Genomic DNA, 27,379 nt, shown 5'->3' with positions numbered 1-27,379 from the left:
ATTTTTTGACCTATGCACTTTAAGTATTAAACATTTGTCTTTGGCTGAACTCAATATCGTTAAGCAGACACACAATCTACAGATTAATACTGAGTGATTTAAAAAATCATTGGTGGTATAGATTGTGTTCTTTATCACTTTGTAACATGCAAATTATTGGGTTCAGCATGCAGCTTGCTTTTTATAACACTATAATACAAGCTATTAAATAGTTATTTAGGTGAGGTAGGAAACCTCACTTTTTACTAATAATTTTCCTTCAAGAACATATTGTCTAAGGTAGTCTTTTCTTCTATAGATGTTTTATGAAACTTAAAATTAGATTTTCCAAAAAAAGCTCCACAAATTAGGTTTTGATCTAACCACATGCCTGTTTATTAAGAACACAGCAATATCAGCACAAGTCATTTTTAACTTGTTTCTATAATGTATTGTGTCTGCTGAAGTTTATAAATACTTTATCATTAAAGTCTCAGTCAGTATTCATCTAAACTGATTCATGTGTTCCAGTAATTTAAAAATTCAACTTTAAAGTTTCATTAAAATCAGGCAACTTAGTTTGTGCTTTAAAGATCAAGAAGCCTTTATTTATCATGCTGAATAGAATGGAAAATACTTTCAACATTTAAAAGCTTTAAAGTTTATACAGATGGCAGAATAATTCATGAAGATTGAAATAAATTAGGTCTGACTGACCATTTTAAATCAGACCTCTTAACATCAAGGAAAGCTTTAATTTAAAGTGCCACTTATCAGAAGTGAAATTTCATCAGAAAAACACTAGTTTGCGGTCAGCCAGCAAATTACTTTTTTTCAATTACTGTGCATGGAGCTTTAAAATGAGACATTAATTTGAAAAGTAAAAATGTAACACAACATGATATGGAACACACACTTCAAATGAGGAATGCAAATTAGGCCTCCAGAAAACATGAAAAATGTGTTGTACAAGAGGTCTAGGTTTCAAGAAAGAAAATATAATCATGCACCACGAAATCCTGGGGAACACATGCAGAATACAAATTCCAGCTACCCAAATATACAGAATGCAGCCTTGTAAAATACACATTTATGTCCAAAGAAAATGGAGACCTTAAGCATTAGTTAGTGGGGAGCAAGTGTCCTTGTAATCAATTATTTCTTTGCTTAATTTGTCACCTTCTATCTAGATGTATACTTTTTAAACAAATTTTATTAATTTTATCAAAGATAGCTATTGATCATTTTGAACTTTTCAATTAGAAGAACACTTAGAAAACATAAAATGTGTAGTTAATACTGAGAAATATGACAGCATTCAAGATGAAAATTATGTGAAGCTGGCTAAATCAATATAGTTGAATTTTTCTTAATATGTAAGTTGAATTATTATTCATTGAAGCACCATTTACTAGAATTAAACCTATAGTTTCTGGCAGCTTTAAATGATTATGCTGTTCACTATCACAAACAGATGCAAGCCAGCATGAGGTATAATTTCTAGATGGCTGGCTAATAACATACGATCCCGCAGTTCATATTACAAAGAGCAAGCAAGATAGAGAAATATCTTCGGTGGGTGGGATTTGAAGGACAAAATTCATAATGGGGTCAGTAAGAGTAGTGACTAAAATATTGTATAATGCCATTAACTCTACAAAACAGCAGTTTATAATGTAGCATATTGCAAATTCTAGGAATGGAGTTTCAGGTCTATCAATATTTCTATGAATAATTTCTAAGAAAATTAATGGAGCCAAACCTCTAATACATGTAACAATACCGATACTGTACTTCCAGTTTGTCACTGGTACTTGACTGACTCCCATTACTTAACAGTCTCCCGTAAGTCCCCCTTCACCATATTCATTTATTCCCCACTGATCCTGCAGCATTGCTGCTGCTTCCAGCTCACTGAGGGTACATCAACACCACGAGGTGGGGTAGGATTCCCTTGTTTGTGTATACTCCTTCATGTTAGTGCCTAAGGATAAACAGCAGTATAGTTACAGCAGCACAGGTAGTGGCAAGCAGAGACTCGGCAGAGGTGTGCAGAGTACATACCCACCTGTTTCTGGAGGGTATGTACTCTGTGTGACTCAGCTATGCTTCCACTGCTGCTACCCATGCTACCGCAGCTACACTGCTGTTTATACTCATGCTTTTTGATGAGGGCTAGCATGAATATGTGTACACCAGCAGGGGAAATCACACACCTAGTTCATAGTGTAAACATAGCCTGAGTTGTGTGCTTTAAATCTCAGTCTGCCTCAAGCTGCTTTGGGGGTTGGAGCCCACAAGTGAATGGGGTCCTGGGAATGTCATGGATTGCCCGGAGGTCACTGATTCAGTTCAGTATTAAGGCAGGGAGGAGGTCATTGCTGAAAGGTAAACAGAGCAGGTTGGTGGCCGTTAGCTTGGTAAACTAGTATAGTTACCTAAAGACAGGACCAGATTTAGGGGAAGTGACCCAGGTGACCACCTGGGGTGCTGGGATTGGCGGGTGCCAAGCTCAGGGTACTCTTTTTGTAGATAGCAACAAAAGGGAAAACGTTTGAAGTAAAATGTTTCAGGTATTCCGTATGTGGATTCATTTTTCACTAACCTTCTAGAATGTTAGTGGACCTTTGTAGAATCTTGTGGCACCGTCCCAACTTTGAGAACTACATATTCCTTGAACCTCCTAGAATGTTGTCAGCCATGCCCTTGCAGGTGTATGGCATGAATAAATACATATTTACAGATCCTAGCATGCAAATGTATCATATTATATGACAGAGGTCAATCATGCATGCAAACTGTGCAAAGTCGTGAAATGGGCTAAAATGCAATAAAAAATAAGATATTCAAAAGTTTGGGGAAGGCGGGACCCCATCAAAGATGCTCCTTGACTATCACGCCATTTGGTCTAGGGCTGGCCCTGCCTAAAGATGTTGTGAACTCAGCCACTGACTTAACCTAACAGAAGAAACAAAACAAATATGCATTTCCAAAAGGTTCCGCAGTACTAAGGATCAGTATGTCTAAGGAGAAGCCAAGAATGTTTGACATCTACACTTATATTTTCAGCTTATTTGCCAAACAGCTGACAGCGTGTAGGACTATATTACTTCCTCTATGCAAAGGATGAAGGCGAGTGTGTTCATGAAGAAAACTAAGGGCGCCATTTCCACTTTCTACAGAGGTGAGGGGGCTTTTCCACCCTCCACTTATCCCTTCGGGGCATATGAAGAAAAAAAAGTAAGCAGAGCTAGGAGGCTAACTGAGCTTGCACGATTCACACACCCTCAGAACTAGACTAGCTTCCAGGAAAATTCAGAGAGTTAATGCTACCTCAAGAAACACCAGCTGTTGTGTGCTCTGTGACTCCTTTCTGCAGAGCCAAAGAGCACAGATGAGAACACTGCATGCTGGCATGCAGCACTGCATGCTGGCATGCAGATGGGAAGTGTTGGAAAATTCTTTTACAGAGCAACCAGACATTTGTGGGATTGGGTGCTGTGATTCCGGAGAATCCCTGGTCTCTCCTACTCTTTTGAAGCTTAGGCCATCAGCACTCCTGCCCACTGTGAGTGATGGCAGAGAATGTGCCAACTCCACAGTGACAATGAAGTCTCTGATCTGGGAGTGTGTTTGATCCCTTCTGCACACTTGAGCAGAAGGCAAGCATTTGAGCTGTACTTTGGCTAAGACATTTCATTGTGGGTGAGTGATGGGAATATGGAGCATGTATTCCAAGCATAACATTTAGAACAGAGTCTTCATTCCATTCAAGGAACAGGATGACAGTAACAGCTCGATTAGTTCATTAATGTGAAGCTACTTTCACAGATTCCAAGACCAGAACGGACCTGGGTAATCTCCTGTATGACACAGACCATAGAACAGGCCCAAAATAATTCCTAGAGAACATTTTAGAAAAAACACCCAATTTTGATTTAAAAATTGCAATTAATGGAGAATCCATCATGAACCTCGGCAAATTGTTCCAATGGTTACTTTAGCCTCACAATTAAAAATGTACACCGTATTTCCACTCTGAAAATGTCTAGCTTCAACTTCCAGCCATTGGATCATGTTGTATATCTTTCTCTGCCAAATTGAAGAGCCCAAATCAAATATTTGTTCCCAATGTAGGTACTAATCAAGTATCAGAGGGCTAGTTGTGTTAGTCTGTATCCACAAAAACAATGAGGAGTCTGATGGCACCTTAAAGACTCAAATAAATGCCCAAATAAATCTGTTAGTCTTTAAAGTGCCACCAGCCTCCTCGTTTTTCTAGACTACTCAAGTCACCCCTTAATCTTCTCTTTCTTAGGCTAAATAGATTGAGCTCCTTGAGTCCATCACTATAAGGCATGTTTTCTAAACCTTTAATTATTCCATGGCTCTTCTCTGAACCCTCTCCAATTTATCAACATCTTTCTTGAATTGTGGACACCAGAATTGGATACAGTATTCCAGCACATAGTGTTCTATTCCTACTCAAGAGATTCCCTTTTTATGCATCCAAGGATTGCATTAGTCTTTTTAGCCACAGCATCACACAGAGCTCATGTTCAGCTGATTATCCACCAAGAGCCCCAATTCTTTTTCATAGTCAGAGCTCCCATCCCATAAGTATGGCTTAGATTCTTTGTTCCCAGATGTTCACATTTAGCCATATTAAAACACATGGTTGACTTGTGCTCAGTTTACCAAGCAATCTGGATCGCTCTGAGTCAGTGACTTGTATTCTTCACTATTTACCACTCCCCACAATTTCAGAGTCAACTGCAAAGCTTTAACAGTGATGATTTTATTCTTTCTTTCAGGTCATTGATAAAAATGTTAAATAGCATAGGACCCCAAATACATCCCTGGGGGATCCCACTACAAATGCTTGATGACGACTCCCCACTTACAATTACATTGAGACCTTTCAGTTAGCCAGTTTTTAGTCCATTTAAAGTGTGCCATGTTAATTTGATATCATTCTAGTTTGTTTTTTTAAATCAAAATGTCATGGGGTACCAACTCAAAGACCTTAGAGAAGTATAAGTATATTACTATCAACACTATTGCCTTTATCAGCCAAACTTCTAATCTCATCAAAAAGCATGATATTTTCCAAAAACCCATGTTGATGAGCATTAACTATATTACCCTCCTTTAATTCTGGTGTTGAATCGAGTCCCACATCAGCTGCTCCATTCTCTTGCCAGGATCCATGTCAGACTGACAAGCCTATAATTGCCTGGGTCATCCAATTTACCCTTTTAAATATTGGAACATTAGCTTTCTTCCAGTCTTCTGGAACTTCCCAGTCTTCCAAGACATACTGAAAGTCAGCATTAACATCCAAGCAAGCTCCTCAGCCTGATCTTTTAAAGTTATTGGATGCAAGTCATCAGAACCTGCTGATCTAAAAATGTCACACTTCAGTACCTGCTGTTTAATACTCCCCCAAGATACTAGAGGAATAGCAAGTGCTATCATATATGCCGTGACCACATCTGTTTTTCCCCCAAATACAGAAGAGAAGTATTTGTTGAGCATTTCTGCCTTCTCTGCATTATTAATAATTCCATCATTTCCATACAGAATCAGATAACACCATTGTCAAGGTTCTTTTTGTCCCTAATACGTTTTTTAAAAACTCTTACTTATTGTCCTTAACTCCGATGGCCATACATTTCTCCTTGTGTCCTTGCTTCCTTTATTAATTTTCTACATTTCCTAGCTTCTGATCTATATTAATTACTATCAACTTCCCTTTTCTTCCATTTGTTAGGACATGCAAGATAACCCAGAAGAAAATTATCATTACTCTTGAACAGGTAATGCCAGTCCCACTCCATCCATCCTAAATAGGTTATAAGCAGTGATTTTAACATTCCAGTCATGCGAATCATGGTTTCATACCAACTACAGCTAATTTTTGCTCATAAATGAGCAATAACAGTTCCTCTTGTTTGTTACCAGGCTCCTAGCATTGGTGTTTATTGGCAATTAAAGAATTTCTCCTCTTCATGTCCTTCGGATCCTCAACTAATTTTGTTCTCAACATTTAAATCTTGTGCTAAATGAGTGCTCTTATCTTCCCTCTTTTTACCCTTCCCTTTTGTTATTAGTTTAATGCTCTCCTGACTTGAGCCAGCCTGTTCCCAAACAGATTAGTTCCCCTTCTACTGAGGCAGAGACCATCCAAACTGTAAATCCCCCTCTTCCCAGGGAAAGTGAACCAATGTTCCACAAAAACCAAAACTCTGCAACTTACACCACTTACCTAGTCAGCAGTACATTTCCAGATTCTTCTGCCTTGTTTTACTCATGGGATAAGAAGGATCTCCAAGAAAATCATGTGGACAATTTTCTTCTTCAGCATGCTTCCGCATTCCCTGAAGTCATCTATTATCTGTGAGATATCCTGTGATGCAGTGTCATTAATGTCGATATGAACCATCACCAATGGATCCTTGTCCATCAACTTCAGAAGCCTATCCAATTTCAGAGCAAATTCTTGTGTCATGGCTCCAGACAAAGAGCACACCATCCTGTTGCCCACCTCTCCCTTGCAGAATGTTTTCAACTCTTCTGAATATTGAATCCCTAATAAGGATCATCTGTCTTCTTTGAATGATTGGGGAACTCTTTGTGGGCAAGCTTGATTTTCTTACATTCACAGGTGTGTCCCATACATCTCTCTATTCCTTTGGATTAAGAAACATATCTTCCACAGTTTCCATATCAAGTACCTGGTATTGATTGGAAACTTCTGGCAGTGAGAAATTCTTCCTGATCCTCTTCTTCCTAGTGGCCACAGCCTGCCTATCCTCATCTGTCTCCAGCCATGTAGAACGCAACTGTGACCTCTTGCCTCTGATGGTTACCAACTGCCAAGCCTCTTTTCTTACCTCCTCTCTCTCTGAGTGCTTGTCTGTAGTCTCCTTATAGTTCATAGATGTTAAAGTATGGTATTATGCCTTAAGGTACAGGAAAGACACGCTATTGCAACAAGCAAACAAATGAACATGTTTACTTTGTTCTTTTTGAGCTAGTATCTGAAAATTGCTGTAATGTAGGAAGTTAATGCTCTGATTTTTCTTTTTTAAAATACAAGTCTACATCATAAAAATACTGTTGCAACTGACAGATTCCTGTGCTAGTTCTTGGCCTTATTAAATGGACAGAGTATCCTGCCAGAACACAGGCACAGAAATTGGCAGAGAGACATGGTCCCTCTCTAGAGCATAGTTAAGGCACAGAGTGAAACGGCAGTATGGAAAAATATCCACTGTCACTTCCCGTGCTATACTTTTTTTTTTTTCCTGAGGACAGCAGACTTCCATCTCCAATACTGTGAGCCTGTCACCTTTCAAACACTAATTCACTTTCAAAAAAGGCAGCTCGTCCTTGCTTTCATCTGTCATTTTACACACATTAAATGATGCTAAGATTAGAATTCTAAAGAAATAACTTGTACATCTGCTACATCACTGCATGATGCTTTTAAAATGCAAATTCAACTCAAAACTATTTCGCTAACATGAATCGTCTGAAAAATGACAACGTGTAGCCACGTAAGTCAGAAGCAATAAGGATAGAATTAATACTTAGAGGTCCAATCTGTGAGAGTCTTCATGATTGGACTTCAAGACGCTAACTGTAAATCCTGTGTAGAAACCATGGGGCAGATCCTCAGCCCTAGCTAAGTCCCTTATGTGCTGCTCCGCTTCTATACCATCTCTCTCCCGCCCCCTATTTATGGGGCATAATTGGTCTAGCAATCCTGGGTTCCTAGGGGCCTATTCCAGCTGGTATAAACTAGAAGAGCTTCCTTATTGCAGAAGGCAGGAAGGTAGTTTAGAGACACATTTAGCACCCCACTGTGCCCAGCATGAGCATGCTAATCCCATTCATATAAGTGGGAGTTCTGCACATGTCTAAAGGTAAAAGTAGGCCTTAAGAGTGCAATTTGGGTAGGTGATAATATGCAATAAATTCAATTTGGCTAAGTGGTAACAATTTATACAAAACACTGTGGCGGGGGAGCACCAACAAGAGAGGGGAAATAGCTAAAGGGATGTTGCTGACTGAAGTAAGCTGAATTTAAAATGGGAAAAGTTAGGCTATATATCTGGGAAAACTCTTCCTGACAATGAGAGCTATTTGTCTGTGGAACAGTCTGAAAAGAACAATGATGGAAACCTCATCGTTTTGATAGGTTTCAGAGTAGCAGCCGTGTTAGTCTGTATCTGCAAAAAGAACAGAAGTACTTATGGCACCTTAGAGGCTACCAAATTTATTACAGCATAAACTTTCGTGGGCTACAGTCCACTTCATCGAATGCATAGAATGGAACATAGAAGATTTTATATTATAATGTATATTTATTTTACACACACACACACACACACACACACACAGATGTTTGCCATACAAACTGTAAGAAGCTAATTAATTAAGATGAGCTATTATCAGCAGGAGAAAAAAACTTTTGTGGTGATAATCAAGGTAGCTCATTTAGACAGCTGACAAGAAGGTGTGAGGATACGCAACATCGGGAAATAGATTAGATATGTGTAATGACCCACCACTCCCAGTCTCTATTCAAACCCAAGTTAATGGTATCTAGTTTGCATATTAATACAAGCTCAGCAGTTTCTCGTTAGAGAGGTTGAAGTGTTCTCCTACCCGTTTTTGAATGTTATGATTCCTGATGTCAGATCGGTGTCCATTTATTCCTTTGCGTAGAGACTATCCAGTTTGGCCCATCTACATGGCAGGGGGCATTGCTGGCACATGATGGCATATGTGCAGGTGAACGAGCCCCTGATGGTGTGGCTAATGTGATTAGGTCCTATGATGGTGTCACTTGAATAAATAGGTGGACAGCGTTGGCATCAGGCTTTGTTGCAAGGATAGGTTCCTGGGTTAGTGTTTTTGTTGTGTGGTGGCTGGAGAGTATTTGCTTCAGGTTGGGGGGCTGTCTGTAAGCGAGGACTGGTCTGTCTCCCAAGATCTGTGAGAGTGAGGGATCATTTTTCAGGATAGGTTGTAAATCTTTGATGATGTGCTGGAGAGGTTTTAGTTGGGGGCTGAAGGTGAGAGCTAGTGGTGTTCTGTTATTTTCTTTGTTGGGCCTGTCCTGTAGTAGGTGACTTCTGGGTACTCTTCTGGCTCTGTCAATCTGTTTCTTCACTTCAGCAGGTGGGTATTGTAGTTTTAAGAATGCCTGATAGAGATCTTGTAGGTGTTTGTCTCTGTCTGAGGGATTGTAGCAAATGCGGTTGTATCTTAGAGCTTGGCTGTAGACAATGGATCGTGTGGTGTGTCCTGGATGGAAGCTGGAGGCATGTAGGTAAGTATAGCGGTCAGTAGGTTTCCGGTATAGGGTGGTGTTTATGTGACCATCGCTTACTAGCACCATAGTGTCCAGGAAATGGACCGCTTGTGTGGAATGGTCTAGGCTGAGGTTGATGGTGGGATGGAAATTGTTGAAATCATGGTGGAATTCCTCAAGGGCTTCTTTTCCATGGGTCCAGATGATGAAGATGTCATCAATGTAGCGCAAGTAGAATATGGGCGTTAGGGGACGAGAGCTAAGGAAGCGTTGTTCTAAGTCAGCCATAAAAATGTTAGCATACTGTGGAGCCATGCGGGTACCCATAGCAGTGCCGCTCATTTGAAGGTATATATTGTCCCCAAATTTGAAATAGTTGTGGGTGAGGACGAAGTCACAAAGGTCAGCCACCAGGTCTGCCGTGACATGATCAGGGATACTGTTCCTGATGGCTTGTAGTCCATCTTTGTGTGGAAAGTTGGTGTAGAGGGCTTCTACATCAACAGTGGCCAGGAGGGTATTTTCTGGAAGATCACCGATGGATTGTAGTTTCCTCAGGAAGTCAGTGGTGTCTCGAAGATAGCTGGGAGTGCTGGTAGCGTAGAGCCTGAGGAGGGAGTCCACATAGCCAGAAAATCCTGCTGTTAGGGTGCCAATGCCCGAGATGATGGGGCATCCAGGATTTCCAGGTTTATGGATCTTGGGTAGCAAATAGAATACCCCAGGTCGGGGTTCTAGGCATGTGTCTGCACAGATCTGTTCCTGTGCTTTTTCTTGAGTTTCTTGAGCAGAGGGTGTAGTTTCTTTTGGTAATCCTCAGTGGGATCAGAGGATAAAGGCCTGTAGAATGTGGAGTTAGAGAGCTGCCTAGCAGCCTCTTGTTCATATTCCAACTTATTCATGACGACGACCGCACCTCCTTTGTCAGCCTTTTTTATTTTGATGTCAGAGTTGTTCCTGAGGCTGTTGATGGCATTGTGTTCAGCACGGCTGAGGTTATAGGACAAGTGATGCTGCTTTTCCACAATTTCAGCCCGTGCACGTTGGCGGAAGCACTCTAAGTAGAATTCCAGTCTGTTTTTTCGACCTTCAGGAGGAGTCCACGCAGAATCCTTCTTTTTGTAGTGTTGGTAGGAAGGATTCTGTGGGTTAGTATGTTATTTAGAAGTGTGTTGGAAATATTCTTTGAGTCGGAGTCATCGAAAGTAGGATTCTAGGTCACCACAGAACTGTATCATGTTCATGGGCTTGGAGGGACAAAAAGGAGTGGCCCTGAGATAGGACAGACTCTTCTGCCGGGCTAAGAGTATAGCTGGAAAGATTAATAATATTGTTGGGTGGGTTAAGGGAACTACATTGTTTAGAGTATTTGTAATCAGATTTGACAAGGCACCAGCAAATGTACAAAATGAAAATGTCTCCCTTTAGCTGAGATGGACTGGATGACCTAATGAGTCTTTCCATCTCTAACTTGTACACAGCAGTAGCCTAGTTGTAAACCCCAAATAAATTTTCAGTGAACCAGAATGGCACATCCCCAATTAATATGTGAGAAGTACAGAGTGACATTTAAACCATTAGACTGTGAAGTGCACAAACAAAAATATACACGACCCGAAAAATGTGAGACCACCATTTAGTCTCCACCTACATGTGCTCAGAAATCAACGTTCCTTTACACAAGTCCTCCTTATACAGTGACTATTCCTTTTGATTTGTACAGTAGGTTGCTTACATTTATAATCTCTTTGTAGGAGATAAAGGATTATAGTGTGAGTGATGAAGGGAGGAGGAAGGAGGATTATAATAAAACAATGCTTGATGGCTAAAAAGACTGTACTAGGGAAAAATTGCTTTGTATGGTTAATTATGTAATATTGGTTTTTTAATACACGTGTTATTACCATGTCACTACAGCAATGCACAGTTCGCTTGAAAAAATGTATCTCTGTATGTTGTTACTAACACTCCCTCTCCACCTCCAAACTATTATAATCATCAGTGCTTAAACTTTTTAAATTGCATTACATCTGTCTCAAAACCCCATGCACAATCATAAGCAATTCCAAAGCATGGAGTGCTCAAAATAGACTGAATTTAAACATGCAGTTTAAAGTCATAATAAAATAGGTGTGCATTTCACAATACTTCTTCTCTATCATACTTCTGAGCCATAGCATCCCAGCTTCTACTTTTATTACACTTTATCCAAGCTATTTGTGAGTAACCTAGTCTAGTAGTCAACATTTCAGCATGCTTGCATGAACTAGCCAGTCTGGAATACATTTTAGATTTGAATTTTCAGGACTGCTAAAATGAAGTGAAAAAAATGACGTCTTGTGAAAGATCTCATTTCTTCGTCATGAAAACTAGGAGTTGTTTCAAATTGGAAGAATTCCATAAGAAAAATGCAGTTATATAGGAATTTAAGTTTTCCATCCAGTTTAACAAGTTACAGATTGATTATTGTATCTGGCAAGCATAAACTGAATAAGAAAGTGAAAAATCACATTTTTCTATGAGAACATTTGATTAGAGTTCATAGTGTACACTGCTGATTTGAATCAACATGGAAAAGCAGAAAATGTTTTAAAAATCTTGCCACTTCTAGAGGTTGTCTGAAACAGATTAAATCCTTCATTCATAGGACAAACTGCTTCCCCCACTACGAAGAGGAAGGAAACTTCTCCCATACTGTTTCTACAGCAGCAGCAGGTTCCCAGCACTTGGGAAGGATTTTCTGGCCTTGTTCACAATCATCAGCCAGACAGAGCACAGCACTTAATGGTACTCTTTTTAAAGGCTGTCAAATGCCATTTCTTAAATATTTCAGGAAAAGGGGCATTAGTGAGTGACTCTGAACATAATTAACTCCACAGAACTTTCAGCTCCTAATAGTCAGGCCTTGGAACTGAACCCAAGTCTCTCAAATGGCAGTGCAGAGCAATACTGATTTATGGTTAAAGTTTTAGACCTTAACAACCGCCTATGCCCTCTTATCCCCTCGTTTATAACTCTACCTTGGAATCTTGAATAAAAAAAATTTACTTAAAAAAATCTTCCATCGTTCAGACTTGCTTGTCAATGTAGGTTTGTTTATGAACATTACACTGCAAACCTTGACTTAGAATAAGAGAGCAATGAAGGAACATCATTCCAGAAGAAAAACACAGTGCATGCACTTTGTAAGACATCTAAAGATTAAACAAGTGTTGGGACTATCAATTTCCAGAGGATAACTAAGTGAAATTGTAAACACCACAGTCTGAAACTCAATAGAGAACTAGTGAAATTCATTCTGATTTACACAGTTAGAAGACATTTTTCAAACTGTGATTATACTGCATCAGTGCTGGAATGTGACCATCATGAAACATTTAAATTATCATAGAATCATAGAATATCAAGGTTGGAAGGGACCTCAGGAGGTCATCTAATCCAACCCCCTGCTCAAAGCAGGACTAATCCCCAACTAAATCATCCCAGCCAGGGCTTTGTCAAGCCCGACCTTAAAAACTTCTAAGGAAAGAGATTCCACCACCTCCCTAGGTAACACATTCCAGTGTTTCACCACCCTCCTAGTGAAAAAGTTTTTCCTAATATCCAACCTAAACCTCCCCCACTGCAACTTGAGACCATTACTCCTTGTTCTGTCATCTGATACCACTGAGAACAGTCTAGATCCATCCTCTATGGAACCCCCTTTCAGGTAGTTGAAAGCAGCTATCAAATCCCCCCTCATTCTTCTCTTCTGCAGACTAAACAATCCCAGTTCCCTCAGCCTCTCCTCATAAGTCATGTGTTTGTAGTGTTTAAGCATAATTGAGTGCTCTGTGTTCCACTGAACCCTTGAAAGTCTGATTACTTAATTCAATTAGCACAAAAGCAAGAAGGAAATAGAAACTGAAGTGTTAATTTTTCATGTCAGCACAATTTCTTATAGAATTTTAAACACTGGGCTCATCAGAATAATTATTTCATCATCACATTACAGAGATAAATATTTCAACTAAAGAGGATCATAGTTATTTAAAAGAAAATCTGCAATCTGGATTCTATATAATCTCTCACAGATAATATTAATTGAAGTAAATTTTCACATACCAGTTGTGAACCATCAGCTTCTGTACAGCCAGTAGGGCATTATAGCGAACTTGCTGGTCTTCGTGATGCATGTGGTTCATTACTAGCTGTTTACCACCAAGCTGCTCAATCACTCTGAAAAAGACACACATTTTAGAATATCTTGCAATTACTTCAACCTCTGCCAGTTAATGATCAGATAATCCTAACTGCTTAGTACCAAGGGATTCAAACAGCAGGTTTATGAATCACAAAGTGAATGGCAAATGCCATCAATTTTCTAGGGGATCTGTCAAGATTCCTTCCCCACTCTGAACTCTAGGGTACAGATGTGGGGACCTGCATGAAAGACCCCCTAAGCTTATTCTTACCAGGTTAGGTTAAAAACTTCCCAAGGTACAAACTTTGCCTTGTCCTTGAACTGTGTGCTGTTACCACAAGCATTTTAAACAAAGAACAGGGAAAGAGCCCACTTGGAGATGTCTTCCCCCAAAATATCTCCTCCAAGCCCTACACCCCTTTTCCTGGGGAAGGCTTGAAAATAATCCTCACCAACGGGTACAGGTGAACACAGACCCAACCCTTGGATCTTAAGAACAATGAAAAATCAATCAGGTTCTTAAAAAGAAGAATTTTAACTAAAGAAAAGGTAAAAGAATCACCTCTGTAAAATCAGGAGGTTAAATACCTTACATGGTAATCAGATTCAAAACATAAGGTTTTGCCTAGAGGGATTCTCTAAGTTACAAAAACAAAGTTACATTCCATCCAGCACAGCTTATTTTACTAGCCATTAAACAAAAGGAAATCTAACGCATTTCTAGCTAGATTACTTATTAATTTACAGGAGTTGTAAGGCTGTATTCCTTATCTGTTCCCGGCAAAAGCATCACACAGACTGACAAACCCTTTGTTTCTGTCCCCACCCCCATCCCCAGATTTGAAAGAATCTTGTCCCCTCGTTGGTCACTTTGGGTCAGGTGGCAGCGAGGTTATCTTAGCTTCTGAACCTTTACAGGTAAAAGGGTTTTGCCTCTGGCCAGGAGGGATTTTATAGCACTGTATACAGAAAGGCGGTTACCCTTCCCTTTATGTTTATGACAGAATCCATATTATTTCATATTCACTGCATATGTGATGATTCCCTGTATTTCTAAGCATACATATATACACACTCGTTGCTGCTGCTTCTTCAATAAGAAAGTACTACAACTACAAAAATCCCAAACACCAGGGGAAAAAAGCAAAACTAATCCTAAACTGACCTCTGAAGGGATACTGCTGAGTACTGTATGAACAAGGCTACAAGCTCTGACCACAACCCAAGTCTATAACCAATTTTGGTCCCAACCCACAGCAATTACCAACCCAAAAAGAGGCTCCCCAACACAAGAGTGTACAAACTCCCAGGAGCCTCTCACACATGTAAGCTCTAATTCCTTAGCATTCCCTGTTCAGACTTAATATCCTGTACATGATGTCCCATCATCAAAATGGAGGTGGATACAATTCCTCCAGCCCACATGGGGAGAATCCTGAACTCTCTTCAGTTTTATGGGATTCATTCTCACACATCTCACATGCCAACCAAAACTGAAAAATCCCTCTTTCATGAGGGAGCCATCTAACTCACCCCAAAGAAGGGATGCCATCCATCCTTGCCCCCCCGTCTCCCTCCTCCCGTCTGCTGCTCAGTCCCCGAGACTCAAGCAGTGTGGCCAAGAGGATGAAGTGAGACAAACTCCTTGCTGCATCCAATGAAGTGAGCTGTAGCTCACGAAAGCTTATGCTCAAATAAATTTGTTAGTCTTCTAAGGTGCCACAAGTACTCCTTTTCTTTTTGCGAATACAGACTGACACGGCTGCTACTCAAACTCCTTGCTGACCTTGTGAGGCTCTCTCCCTCACTGAAAGTCAGAATCGCATGAAATGCCATGCCAAAAATTCTCCATAAATGAATCTCAAACCCACAAACCCCCCATAGTCGCCACAAATCCAAAACCATTTCCCTTTAATCCCCGCAGCAACATGCTTGCCACAAGAAGTGGCCCTCTGCCTATTAACCTTCCATTTGAAAGCATGCCACTACTTCTAATCACAAGTGAGCAGGGAAGTCCCATTATAAAAAGGGGAGAAGAGAAGTTACTGCCTGCCTCTCAGATAAAACCCATGACTGGTAGTTCAGTTTTTCCCCCTATGCCTCCCCAAAAGAGGCCATTTTACATCCTGCAGCAACAGCTTTAAAAATCAAAAATAAAACACAGCAGTTTTCAGAGGAGTACACTCTTTTATTTGATCTTCTATTGCTTTAAAACACAAACATACCTATTATAGCATCAAAATTATGATTACTTTGGTACAATAGCCTGTGCTGTTGTAAGGACAGCCAACATCTGTGAACTGTGCAATAAATACCAATCTAGGTGGCCTCTTACATTGTAGGAAGCATTTCTGAACCTACAGAAATAATTGCAGCATTCCTAGCACTTTCACTCCTGCTACCTGAAGTTAAGATTGCTAAAGCCTTTGGCATTTTGGTGGTTCTTGAATATAAGAAAAGCTAGGATGGTTTGCCAAGGGGCTGATGGAGCCTTTTACTGCAGGTTCTCTGAATGATGATAAAACATTATGGTTTCTCATCTCGCCCGTCTTTGCCCTAGAGATGATATACATATAAGGTGCTAATGCACAAGGTAGGTGAGGCAATATCTTTTATTGACCAGTTTCTTTCTGTTGGTGAGTGACAAGCTTTCAAGCTTACCCAGAACTCTTTTTCAGGTCTTGGTTTGAAGAAGAGCTCCGTCTAAGCTCAAAAGCTTGCCTCTCCACCAACAGAAGTTGGTCCAATAAAAGACATCGATTCATCCAACCTTGTCTCTAATATTCTGGGACCAACCCACCTACAACAACACTGCATACAAAAAAGTCCCAGGTATTCGAGAGATCAATAGCGGACTTTGCTAGAAATCATGGCAGTGCTTCATGCAGATAAAAGATAAGAAAAAAATAAGCATCAAATCTGAGGGTTCAGCAATACCAATTTCTGCTGGAATGAATTAACTGTATTGCTTATTTCCATGGACTGACAGATTCAAGGTGCTTAACCTCCAGACCACTTATTTTTGACAAGTCTTATGGGACAAATTTTGAAAACCTATCTATCATGAAATCTTATTACTTTTCCTGTATCTCAGAGACTAGAGCTGTGTGCGCATTTAAACAACAAAATGGAGCAGAGCCTTTATGGTATTTTCCATTTGAAAAATGTAAACAGTATTCTATTTCTTAATGCTGCCAGTTTTCATTTACCAAGATATTTTGTTCTAGCATTTTAACTCTGCACTAATCTTTGGAAACAGCAACAAACATTTGTTCAAAAATCAGTGATGCTACATCATCAAAATTTGTTATGTGCCATCATTTTATATGTGGATAATTAAGCTGGAATTGGTCACTGCACAAGACCTCTGGCAAGATGGGTCTGGCAGGGCATCATCTCATCCAATATTCATTGTAGTGAACTGTTTGGAGAAACAGGGTGTCAAGGTTCCTTCCCCACTCTGAACTCTAGGGTACAGATGTGGGGACCTGCATGAAAGACCCCCTAAGCTTATTCTTACCAACTTAGGTTAAAACTTCCCCAAAGTACAAACTTACCTTTTGTCCTTGGACCTTATGCTGCCACCACCAAACATGTTAAACAAAGAACAGGGAAAGAGCCCACTTGGAGACGTCTTCCCCCCAAAATATCTTCCCAAGCCCTACACCCCCTTTCCTGGGGAAGGCTTGATAAAAAATCCTCATCAATTTGTACAGGTGAACACAGACCCAAATCCTTGGATCTTAACAAATGACAAAAAAGCAATCAGGTTCTTAAAAGAAGAATTTTAATTAAAGAAAAAGAAAAAGAATCACCTCTGTAATCAGGATGGTGAATACCTTACAGGGTAATTAGATTCAAAACAGAGATTCCCTCTAGGCAAAACCTTAAGTTAAAAAAAAGACACAAAAACGGGAATATACATTCCATTCAGCACAGCTATTGTATCAGCCATTTAAACAAAACAGAAATCTAACGCATATCTAGCTAGATTACTTACTAAATTCTAAGACTCCCTTCCTTTTCTGTTCCTAGCAAAAGCATCACACAGACAGACAGACCCTTTGTTTCCTTTCCCTCCAGCTTTGAAAGTAACTTGTCTCCTCATTGGTCATTTTGGTCAGGTGCCAAAGAGGTTATCCTAGCTTCTTAACCCTTTACGGGTGAAAAGGTTTTGCCTCTGGCCAGGAGGGATTTTATAGTTCTGTATACAGAAAGCTGGTTACCCTTCCTTTTATATTTATGACACAGGGTCTTTCATATGTTGATGATACCCAATTCACTTCCCTTTCATCATTATTGACAGTAGCATTCTGTGTATGTCCATACTGTAATCAAACACCCACAGCTGATCCAGATCAGCTGACTTAGGCACAAGGGATATAAAAACTACAGTGTAGAAACTCGGGCTCAAGCCTGGGCTCTAGGACTATTTCCCCTTGTGGGGTCCCAGAGCCTGGGCTCCAGCCCGAGCTCAAATATCTATATTGCAATTTTACTGCCCCGAAGCACAACCCCCAGGAGCCAAGTCAGCTGACATGTCAGCTGCAGGTATTTGATTGCAGTGTAGACATATGAGGCCCCAATAAGGGTCCCATTGAATCACATGGTATACAAACACTCAGCAAGAGAGTCTCTTCTCCTCAGCAAATTTAAAAGCCACTCAGAATTAGTAACTCTTAATTGCGACATAGAATGGAATATAGAAAGAAAAACTGAACATGACATTTAACTCAACTAAGATGAAAATAGTTCCTGAACTTTAACGCCCATTGAAAGCATTGCTCCAAAATGGTTTGTTGCACCTTCAAGTCCAATTGGATCCATAAATTACATGCTTGAACACAACAGAAGTAGCCAGCAGCACCCATCATCTACAGTGTGCAGAGACTAACGTCATTCCTCTCTATTACACACCTCACAAATGTCATCCACACCTCTGTCACTTCTATACTAATTTCTGTGCAAACACCTCAGTTTTATGCCAGTACAGCCTGGTATTTGCAGTCCTCATGCTGGTATATACAAACAAACACATACAGCTATGTACACTTTTTCCAAGCCACATTCCAGAGCCTTGATCCTATAAGCTTCTCTGTGCAGGTAATAAACACTCAAGTCAATGGGACTCCTCACAGGTGTAAGATTTGCCTATGTGGAGCAGCTAGTCATATTGGGGCTTCAGAAAGGCAAATTTCTATAGCACCTGTATATTCACAGATGTGGATTTAAGTGTGTAAGTATCCATATTTCATGCTCATATCTCATTCTGTCACTCAACCAATCAGCATTTTCCTCACCAAATCCAAGAATTCAGTCTAGCTTTCCCAGCTCAATTTCCTCTCCCAGTCCTCTTGTATAATCCCAATCTCTCTGCCATCTACTGAACTCCAGTGCCCCATTTCCCTTCCACACCAGCCCACAGAACCATTCCCCTAACAACCAGATTCATTGGCTTGCAAAATGACAGTAGCTACTCTCAGCTAACCCACACTCCCAACAAGGTATTCCAATCAAACCAACAGAAACCTCTCTCCCTGGACACTCCAATATCTCAAAATAAATAATGTATTCCCCTTTTCTCCCCATGCCTCATTTTCTCTGCCAAACCTCACAAAAACAATGAAGGAAAGGAAATTATCTACTCATACTATATATTGGAGCGGTAGAGTCTAGATAGTTATTTAAAATTCAGCATTGTTGTCTGTCCATTGTTTCTCCCGAAATCTCCTCAGCAGATTAGCATATAACATGAATATCCAGTTTATTAATGAGGTACATTTTATTGCATATTGCTCTTGCATGCCTTAGATAAGCAATTAAGAGCAATATACTGTGAAAAGATTAGTGATGCACACATATCTTTTGCATATTAACTTGTAGCACACTACTGTACCTCGCATGAGTACTCTGTATTACTGTGACTACCCTATTTATACTTGAACAACAATAACTGTTGAATAATTTGTAATTGATGAGCAGCACAATTACTTTTAAGTTAGGCAACAACAAAATATGGCATTATTACGGGACTTCATTACCTTCACCCACATTACACTTTCTAACTTGGCCATAACAGTACATGAAACTCCAAGGAACATTATGCAAAATGTTATTTTACACAATTTTAAGATACTTTGTACAAAGTAAATGCTTTCCAAGCCATACTACTGTTATATGTCAAAGTCCTCAACATGAATACTAAAAATTCTTAATAGCACAGGAGGTTCCTAAAAGCTTTATTTGTGCTTAAGGCCTCCTTCCACCTTCCCAAGAGAAAAAACCAATACACAAAATATTGTTATGAAATACAACCAACATTCTAGGGCTTTGACTTTTATAATATATTGAATAGTGAAAAAGTGGTGAAAAGAGGGTGTTAAGCTCAAATGCACCCCTCTCCCAGGTCAGAAAGAAAAAATTAAAATTCTCTTATCGCAAATAATGCCGAGTATTCCAGGTGACATACACTACAGTGGAGAAACATTGGGGCTGAGAATTTAAAGTCAAGAAATCCAGTATTATCATTCCTAAATCAAGTGTAACTTAGCCTACTTGTACATATGCAATATTTTATATTACTATGCCTGGTGTTAGATGCCTGCCTTAATACAGAAGTACTAGCTCTAAAAGCAACAGCTACAGTAGGCAACTCAACTTCAAATAGTTTCCTTCTCAAATCTATGACCACCTCAGGTGCTTGTTTTAATCTCCCCTCCTTTTCTTCTGCTTCTTTCTCCCTCAAAGCTGGATAAAGGAAATCAACTAGCTGACAAGTCACAAGCACCCTATATTGGGCATGAATGACTTTCACTGTGAAATAAGGGGCTGAGTAGTAGCATGAGCAAAGAGAAAGAAGTTGGAATTCATGCAATCCATTGTTAGTTGAATAGCAAGGAGTTGGCATAAATTAAGTGGAATTCAGCAGTGGAGCAAGGAAGATTATGCCAGCCGAAGGCATTAACATGTACCACACTGCATGTACAAGATCAGGCTGAGGTCAGACAGCTGTTCTTCAAGATGGTCCCTGACCTTAGGAGTTAAAAAAAGAAGGTGCTCCATATGTTGTTGTTCTTAGAATAACCAGGTTGACAGATCTCACCTAAGTCACGAGTGCATACCTTATACAATGACACTTACAGCAATTTCTTGGAACACCCAAAGGGTTGGGGACCTCTAACCAGCTGAGACCTGCCTCTTCCTTCTCTTGCCAGAGGAAGGTGTGCAGAAAAATATGAGGTTCCCTCTGATCACCACTGACAGACACTGAGCATACCTTTGCATTAGACTAAGTATAGAAATGCTAATAAGTTGGGTTACATGCAAATACTTATAAATATATGGTCATATCCTTTGGTGATATAAATCAGCATAGTTCCATTGATTTTAATGGATCTACACCACTTATACCAGCTGATGATCTGGTCCATAATTTCTAAATGGTAAATATCTTGAACATTCCTTAAACTGATGTAGTGTTCTGAAATAACCTAACCAAAAGAATAAAAAACAGATGTTTTGTCTAATGAACATTGCTCTTAGACAAACAAGAGAAGGGATTATCAATAGCCAGGATGGTAATTCTAGCTCTCTGCTGAATGCAACTAATAACTGAAGAACTTGTAGCTTTTAAGTATTTAAGGTTTACCATCTTTATAGGCTTCAAGTTTTAAGGACAAAAGTTTTAAACTACATTTTTTTCCAAAACAATGGAATTCTTCTATTTTTCTGAACCAGTGAACAGCCTCCAATGTCACAGGATTCACTGAAAATGAAAAATTGCCAATATGATTCCCACATCTAGATGCAAATAACTTTATACTGAAATCCAAGTGTAACATCGAAGGAAATGGACCATTAAGTAAAAAGAAAAGAAGTACTTGTGGCACCTTAGAGCTATAGCTCACAAAAGCTTATGCTCTAATAAATTTGTTAGTCTCTAAGGTACTAAGTACTCCTTTTCTTTTTACGGATACAGACTAACACGGCTGCTACTCTGAAACTGGACCATTAAGCTTAACTGAAACATTGCTTTAAAGATTGTGAGACTTGGAGATAACGTACTAAAGTCATAATGAATAAAGATTTCATTGGTGATTCCATATGTGCCTTGCAAGGAACAAGCTCTTATTCCTGTTTTAAAATCTGAGCAAGGCATGACTTTTTAATTCATATTTTGTAAGAGAGTTGGCCTGTTTAGATTTTTGTACCTAGACGACATGACTGTACTTGTAGTATTCATAAGTTAATATGTAAGCAAAAATATTCTATTAATATGTTTTTTTCATTTTTGAACTGGCTGGAATGACTGTTATTTTCCTGCACCCTCTCACTTTAAAGTTTGAAGCTATGCTGAAACAGTCAAAAGGACACATGGTGAGCAGGGTGTAGTGGTAACAACGTGCAGTGCTCCTTTAATATTTCAGCTGTGGAGTTGGGCAATTTAGTTTTGGATTATGGAAAAAGTTTAGTAACATATTCCTGTTTTAAACACCATCCTAGGAGTATAACATACTGACCACACCCTCTTGTCTATTTTCAGGCAACATTATGGATTGTCATCTCTTCCTAAACTATCCACAGAAAGTCTCAATTTCTTTCAGCTCACAAATAAGCTAAACAACAAACTGCAGCATTGCTTAATACATATGGTCTGCGTGCCACATCTGAACAACATATTTGATTTGTTCTTGTACTTTTAAGAACATCTGCAGTTCCAGTAGATAAGGTGAGATTACAGAGGCGGTCAATCCTCCATACTTCATAAATTCCTTTCCCACAAGTATACAGTGAAATCAGTTACTAAAAGTTTTAATGACAGGTTTCAGAGTGCATCCAATGAAGTGAGCTGTAGCTCACGAAAGCTTATGCTCAAATAAATTTGTTAGTCTCTAAGGTGCCACAAGTATTCTTAAAGTTTTAATGAGGCTTTCTGCACCGGCAGTCAGGGACAGTGCACCAATCCAAATGCGCCAGTAGTCTGTGCCAAGAATCCTCTCTTATAAAAGACTAAAAATTTTTCCATTTTTCTCATTTAAGCCTCATCGGGAAATTAGTAACAGCTCATCATTTCTACACAGGGGAAATTTAAAAAAAAAAATGACTTGTATAGCTAAGTATGACGGGAAGAGATGAGACCTGCAAAAACCCATCAAGATCTCTGAGACAGAGGCTACAAGTGCCTCAGATCAGGATAAGCAGAAATGACTAAACAGTGACTAAACTAATATTACATGAACAAAGCTATAATATGGTGTGACAGGATGGACAAGGCCCAGAGGCCCTGCTGGAGGCCTCAGGGTCCTGCCACACCCATCCAAGAGAGGAGCAGAAGAGAAGTCCTTCAAGCAGCCAATGAGAGAGGCTGCAGGGAGCAGCCAATCAGAGCCATATAAAAGGAGCTACAGAACACAGCAGTAGTCAGTTGCTGCCTAGAGCTAGAAGAGAGAGGACTGTTACTGGCTGGCGGAAAGAACAGCAGGACCATGGAGAACTCAGGGGGCAGGGACTGGGGGAAACAAAGAAGGAGCTCCTGGCTGGAGTCTGGGACTGAGCCCAAGGAGGGCCACAAGATGACAATGTCTCCAGAGAGGAAACCCTGGAGATATGGCTCACACCAGGGCCGGGACAAGTTAAAATCTGCATACCCTGAAGGAGTATGTTCTGTTTCACATATAGACACCGTGTGAGAGTTGGCAGGAAGGCTGAGTTACTGAAAAACTGCCTGAGAAGCCACTGAAAGTCACCATAAACTGAAAGACTACAGACACACCTGACTAGAAAGCAGACCAGAAGGGTGTACTCGCAAAAGGTGGGTGCCACGACTCCTTACGTATGGTCTTTTTAAAAAAGCCTCTTTGACAGCACATACCTTGTAACCCTTGGGATATCTAAATCTCACCTCCCAAGAGGTTGCAATATGCTGAACCTGACCCCACAGAAATGTCTCACGTTTCAAGTGACAGGGTTGTAGCTTTCATAGAGTTCGTTGCTAACATACCATTGTAACATTTGGATTTGTTTGCCTAATATACACAACAGTTTGTCTGCTTTCATACTATGTCAATGATATATGTTTCAGGTAAGGTATTTAGTATTTCTGCATATTTAAATTTCTATGTATTTTCTATTGGTAATTTTTACATGAAGTACGGTATCAGAACACAATAGTTTCATTTATCACAGAAATCGCCAGCAATATTTTATGAGAAACAAATATTAACTCAAAAGAAACAAAATAGTTTTAATCACAAGAAACTGCAGGATTTGTTACTCAAGATTGTCCATGACTATAGCAAGACCAATACTCAATAAACCGGTGTTTATAATGAAATTCTGATAAACACTTTAAATATACAGCAAGTCTGTGACTGAAGTGATTATAATAGCTACTAAATGCCCGAACAATTTTCAAGAGCCTTTCAGATATATTTTCTTCACTAATTAAAAGCCCCAGAAAGCAAATTAAGTTTATTGCTGACAGGATCAAACAACTATTTAATATTTGCAATAACATATTTCATAATTATGTTGGGGCAAGTTGCAGCACTTGTTGTACAATTATAGTGTTTATCAGGTTAAGTGGATACTCCGCCACCTTGCCAGGAAGCATTATGAGAGACAAAGGCAAAGAAAGCTTTTTGCTTACCGCTTCCCTCGAGGATAGTGTCGTACATATTCTCCCACATCATGAGCAGCTACAGCTAAGACTTGCGGGTCATCAGAAACCTCCAGAAGCTTAGTCAGGATTCTACAACAGTATTTTAAAAACAATCAGATGCTAATTACGCTACAAAGTGCTAATTGCTAGTAGCTTAACTTCAGAGACCATAAATACATCATGCATCACCTGTACAGTAAAACTGGGATTATAAACGCAAAACAAAAATACCTCCCAAGCAACAAATTGAAATTAAATAGCAAAGACCCTATCTACTCTAGGCAAAAGGACATTGCAACCAGTGCCTTGAGCTTGCAGCATCTGTACACAACTGTCTAAAGCATCACTTGACTGCAGCACCTGCAGTGAGAATTTGAGCTCAAGTCCAGCTCTACCAGCCATGCTTATGAAATTCAACCATGTGGAGAAGAAGCCACAGAAGTTGCAGGTCCGTAAGCTCTGCTGCTGCTAACTCCATTCCATGATGAAGTGCCTTTCGTAGGCAAGCTAACCAGAGCGCTACCCCGAGAAATAGTTTTTGGTGTTCAGAACACATGATTCAGAAGTCCCAGAATACATCATGGCTCTTTGGCTTGCTGTCTGTAACATGCCAAAATGGTTCTATTAGAACTGTTGTGTGGTTGCACTTAACTGCTATCAACCAACTTTCATGCACTATCCCCCACAATGGTTTCCTTGTTTACGAGACGCTAGAGGATACCCCAGTGAAACAGGCAGAATTTTAAACAGAAGAGGATGACAATCATTACCCACTATTGCGAAGAATTGAAGTGCATTCCAAGAGTGGAGAGTAAGACATGTTATTGAAGATGGAGAGTTATAGCATTTTTTTTTAAACTTTCTAATTGTGATTTTCTAGTTTCAAAGACACCATTAATAGCAAAGAAATATGCATCCTTTCCTGTACTTATCTACTGTACTGCAGCAAGTAACTCTGGTTCTCTTCAAAAACCATTATAAACGAGATGATATATCAGAATCTATTAGGATGCTTGTCACTTATTTCCTTAGCGTGACAAAAAGACAATTCTGTACGTTTCATAAAGAAGAAGTGGTTACTCAAACTTCAACTCAGTATGCAAAATAAAGATAAGCAATTTGAAGGCAATTCAGCAAGAAAATGTTTGCCAATGTAACTGTTTACTAACCAATAATAAAAAGACAATTTGACACACACAATGATATGGAGGTCAGAGACCATAGGTTGTTTTTTAGAATAAGGCAGGGAAACTTGGTGACAGATGAGGCACAGATTGCTGGAAAATTAGATTTGTCTGTGTTTGGCATGAAAGTGAGAAGAAACATGTGTGCTCCCAGGATAGACCATTGGTAACTAACAGTCTCTAAGGTGCCACAAGTACTCCTTTTCTTTTAGCAATATTAAGGCAGATTTTAAAAAGTTGCTTCGAACAACTCTACCCAGGAAGCTTTACACACCTAGAAAATAATTATCCTAAAAATCTGAAAGAAATGGCAAGTCAAGTAAAGTAAAGTAATGACTTCATTAGTTTAAACAAACTTTCTGCTTGTACTTCTCATTGGAATCAGACTTGAATTTGAAACAGGACACAAATTAAATACAGAATGAGGAACTAAAATATTGTAGTATTAAGTATTCACCCCAGTCTTCAAGTTATAAGGCAATGTAGGGGGAAGAATATGCAATGAGAGCATTGTCAATGAAAAACTGGGAAGGCTGGCAGATACTAAAGAGGAAAGGAAACCGAATAAAACAGCTTATGCAATTTAATATTCAAGAACCAACAAGGTATTAAAAGGAGCACAGTATTTGAGAGCCTAAAAAAAATGTAGTCATGATGCTCACTAACAAAGTTTAAAACACACTGCTGTAAATATAAACAATGTTTGGATAGACTATATTAAGTTTCAAATAAAGAGAAAGATGGTCCACTTTTAAAAATATATATTTTATTTTATGTGTTCACTGCCATTGCAGTGGGACAGGAACAAAGCACTTGTGTAGTAGGTCACAGTATTTTGAAACTTCTGCTATAACAACCAGAAAAGACAAAGATTACTGACTGGCATGAAGACTATAACATGGAAACTGTTTCTGAATAACTTGTAAAGTTCCCCTCCCTATTTTCTTATCTGCAAGATAACTATCATAGTATAGGCACAATCATCACTGGCTGGATAAGGGTTAGGGGGGTGGGAATTTAAGTCTCTTTCTTCCCCCATCCCCAGGTTCCAAAATACAAATTATAAAGATGCTTGGATGAGCACCTCATTCTATACTGAAGATACTGATGTTACCGATGAGGTTTAGGAAGCGTCTTGGAGTGTGTGTGAAAGTGCATGTATGGAGTTGATATAACCTATAGCAAGAGAAGGAGCCTAGAAGACTGTATATAATCTGCTACAATGATCAGAAAGTAGCACAAACTTGAAACAGCAAAAACAGCTTAGTATTGAACAGACTTTCCATATGTACATTCCAAATATTTTCAAATTCACTTACAGACAAACAGCCATTTTTTCCACTTTGGTGAAACCTCATTTTTTGTTTTAATGAAATTATCCTATGCTAAAAATACAAGTACTATTCTATCATTCAAAGGTAAATATAGAAAATTTCAGATTTGACCCAATATCAACTGTTTTAATCCCTAATCCTTCAACTTCAATCTATCCACTCTTCCTTTCCCCCCACTCCTACCCCCCCAAAAATAAAGAAGTCTGGGAAACAGACAGACTGACATTGAACGTATACTGACATATACATACATTGCTGACATTGAACGTATACTGCAGACTTGGGCTCTGTTGAACCAAAGGGTGTGGCAAAAATTCCAGAACCAAGGATCCATACTGAGAATTCCCTGCCCTCATGTCCCAGCATATATAAATAAGGTCTGTAAACTCATATAAGAAAGACAAAATGGATTTGTCAAGAATAAATCATGCCAAACCAACCAAATTTCCTTCTTTGAGAGGATTACTGATAAACTAGTGGATGGCTGGGAAGAATATATCTTTATTTTAGTAAAGCTTTTGATAGTGTCCCCACATGACATTCTCATACACAACCCAAGGAAATGTTGTCAAGATGAAATTACTGTAAGGTGGGTGCATCCCTGATTGAAAAACGATACTCAAAGAGTAGTTATCAATGGTTCGGTGTCAAACTGTGAGGGCATCTAATGGGATCCTGCAAGGGTTTGTGCTATTCAATGTTTTCACTAATGAC

At 39.4% G+C, this 27,379-nt stretch overlaps 1 protein-coding gene across 9 annotated transcripts in view; it reads right to left on the bottom strand.

Moving 5' to 3' along the window:
- Positions 1-27,379, bottom strand: part of ATP6V1H (ATPase H+ transporting V1 subunit H) — a 97,174-nt gene that overhangs the window by 6,192 nt on the left and 63,603 nt on the right. For 6 of the 9 annotated variants that reach the window (XM_043507864.1, XM_043507863.1, XM_038392962.2 and 3 more), the window contains 2 exons: positions 24,136-24,237; positions 13,409-13,522 (listed from right to left, as the gene is read on the bottom strand). In XM_043507864.1, the coding sequence (XP_043363799.1) occupies positions 13,409-13,522; positions 24,136-24,237 (216 nt within the window). Of the gene's footprint in view, positions 1-4,445; positions 4,477-13,408; positions 13,523-24,135; positions 24,238-27,379 lie in introns of those variants that run through there. The other 3 variants (XM_043507866.1, XM_043507868.1, XM_038392965.2) reach the window with 3 other exon arrangements.

This window comes from Dermochelys coriacea, chromosome 2, assembly GCF_009764565.3.
Source record: "Dermochelys coriacea isolate rDerCor1 chromosome 2, rDerCor1.pri.v4, whole genome shotgun sequence".
Lineage (NCBI taxonomy): Eukaryota > Metazoa > Chordata > Testudines > Dermochelyidae > Dermochelys > Dermochelys coriacea.
Note: the sequence above shows the minus strand (reverse complement) of the source record. Positions and strands in the feature narration are given on the sequence as shown.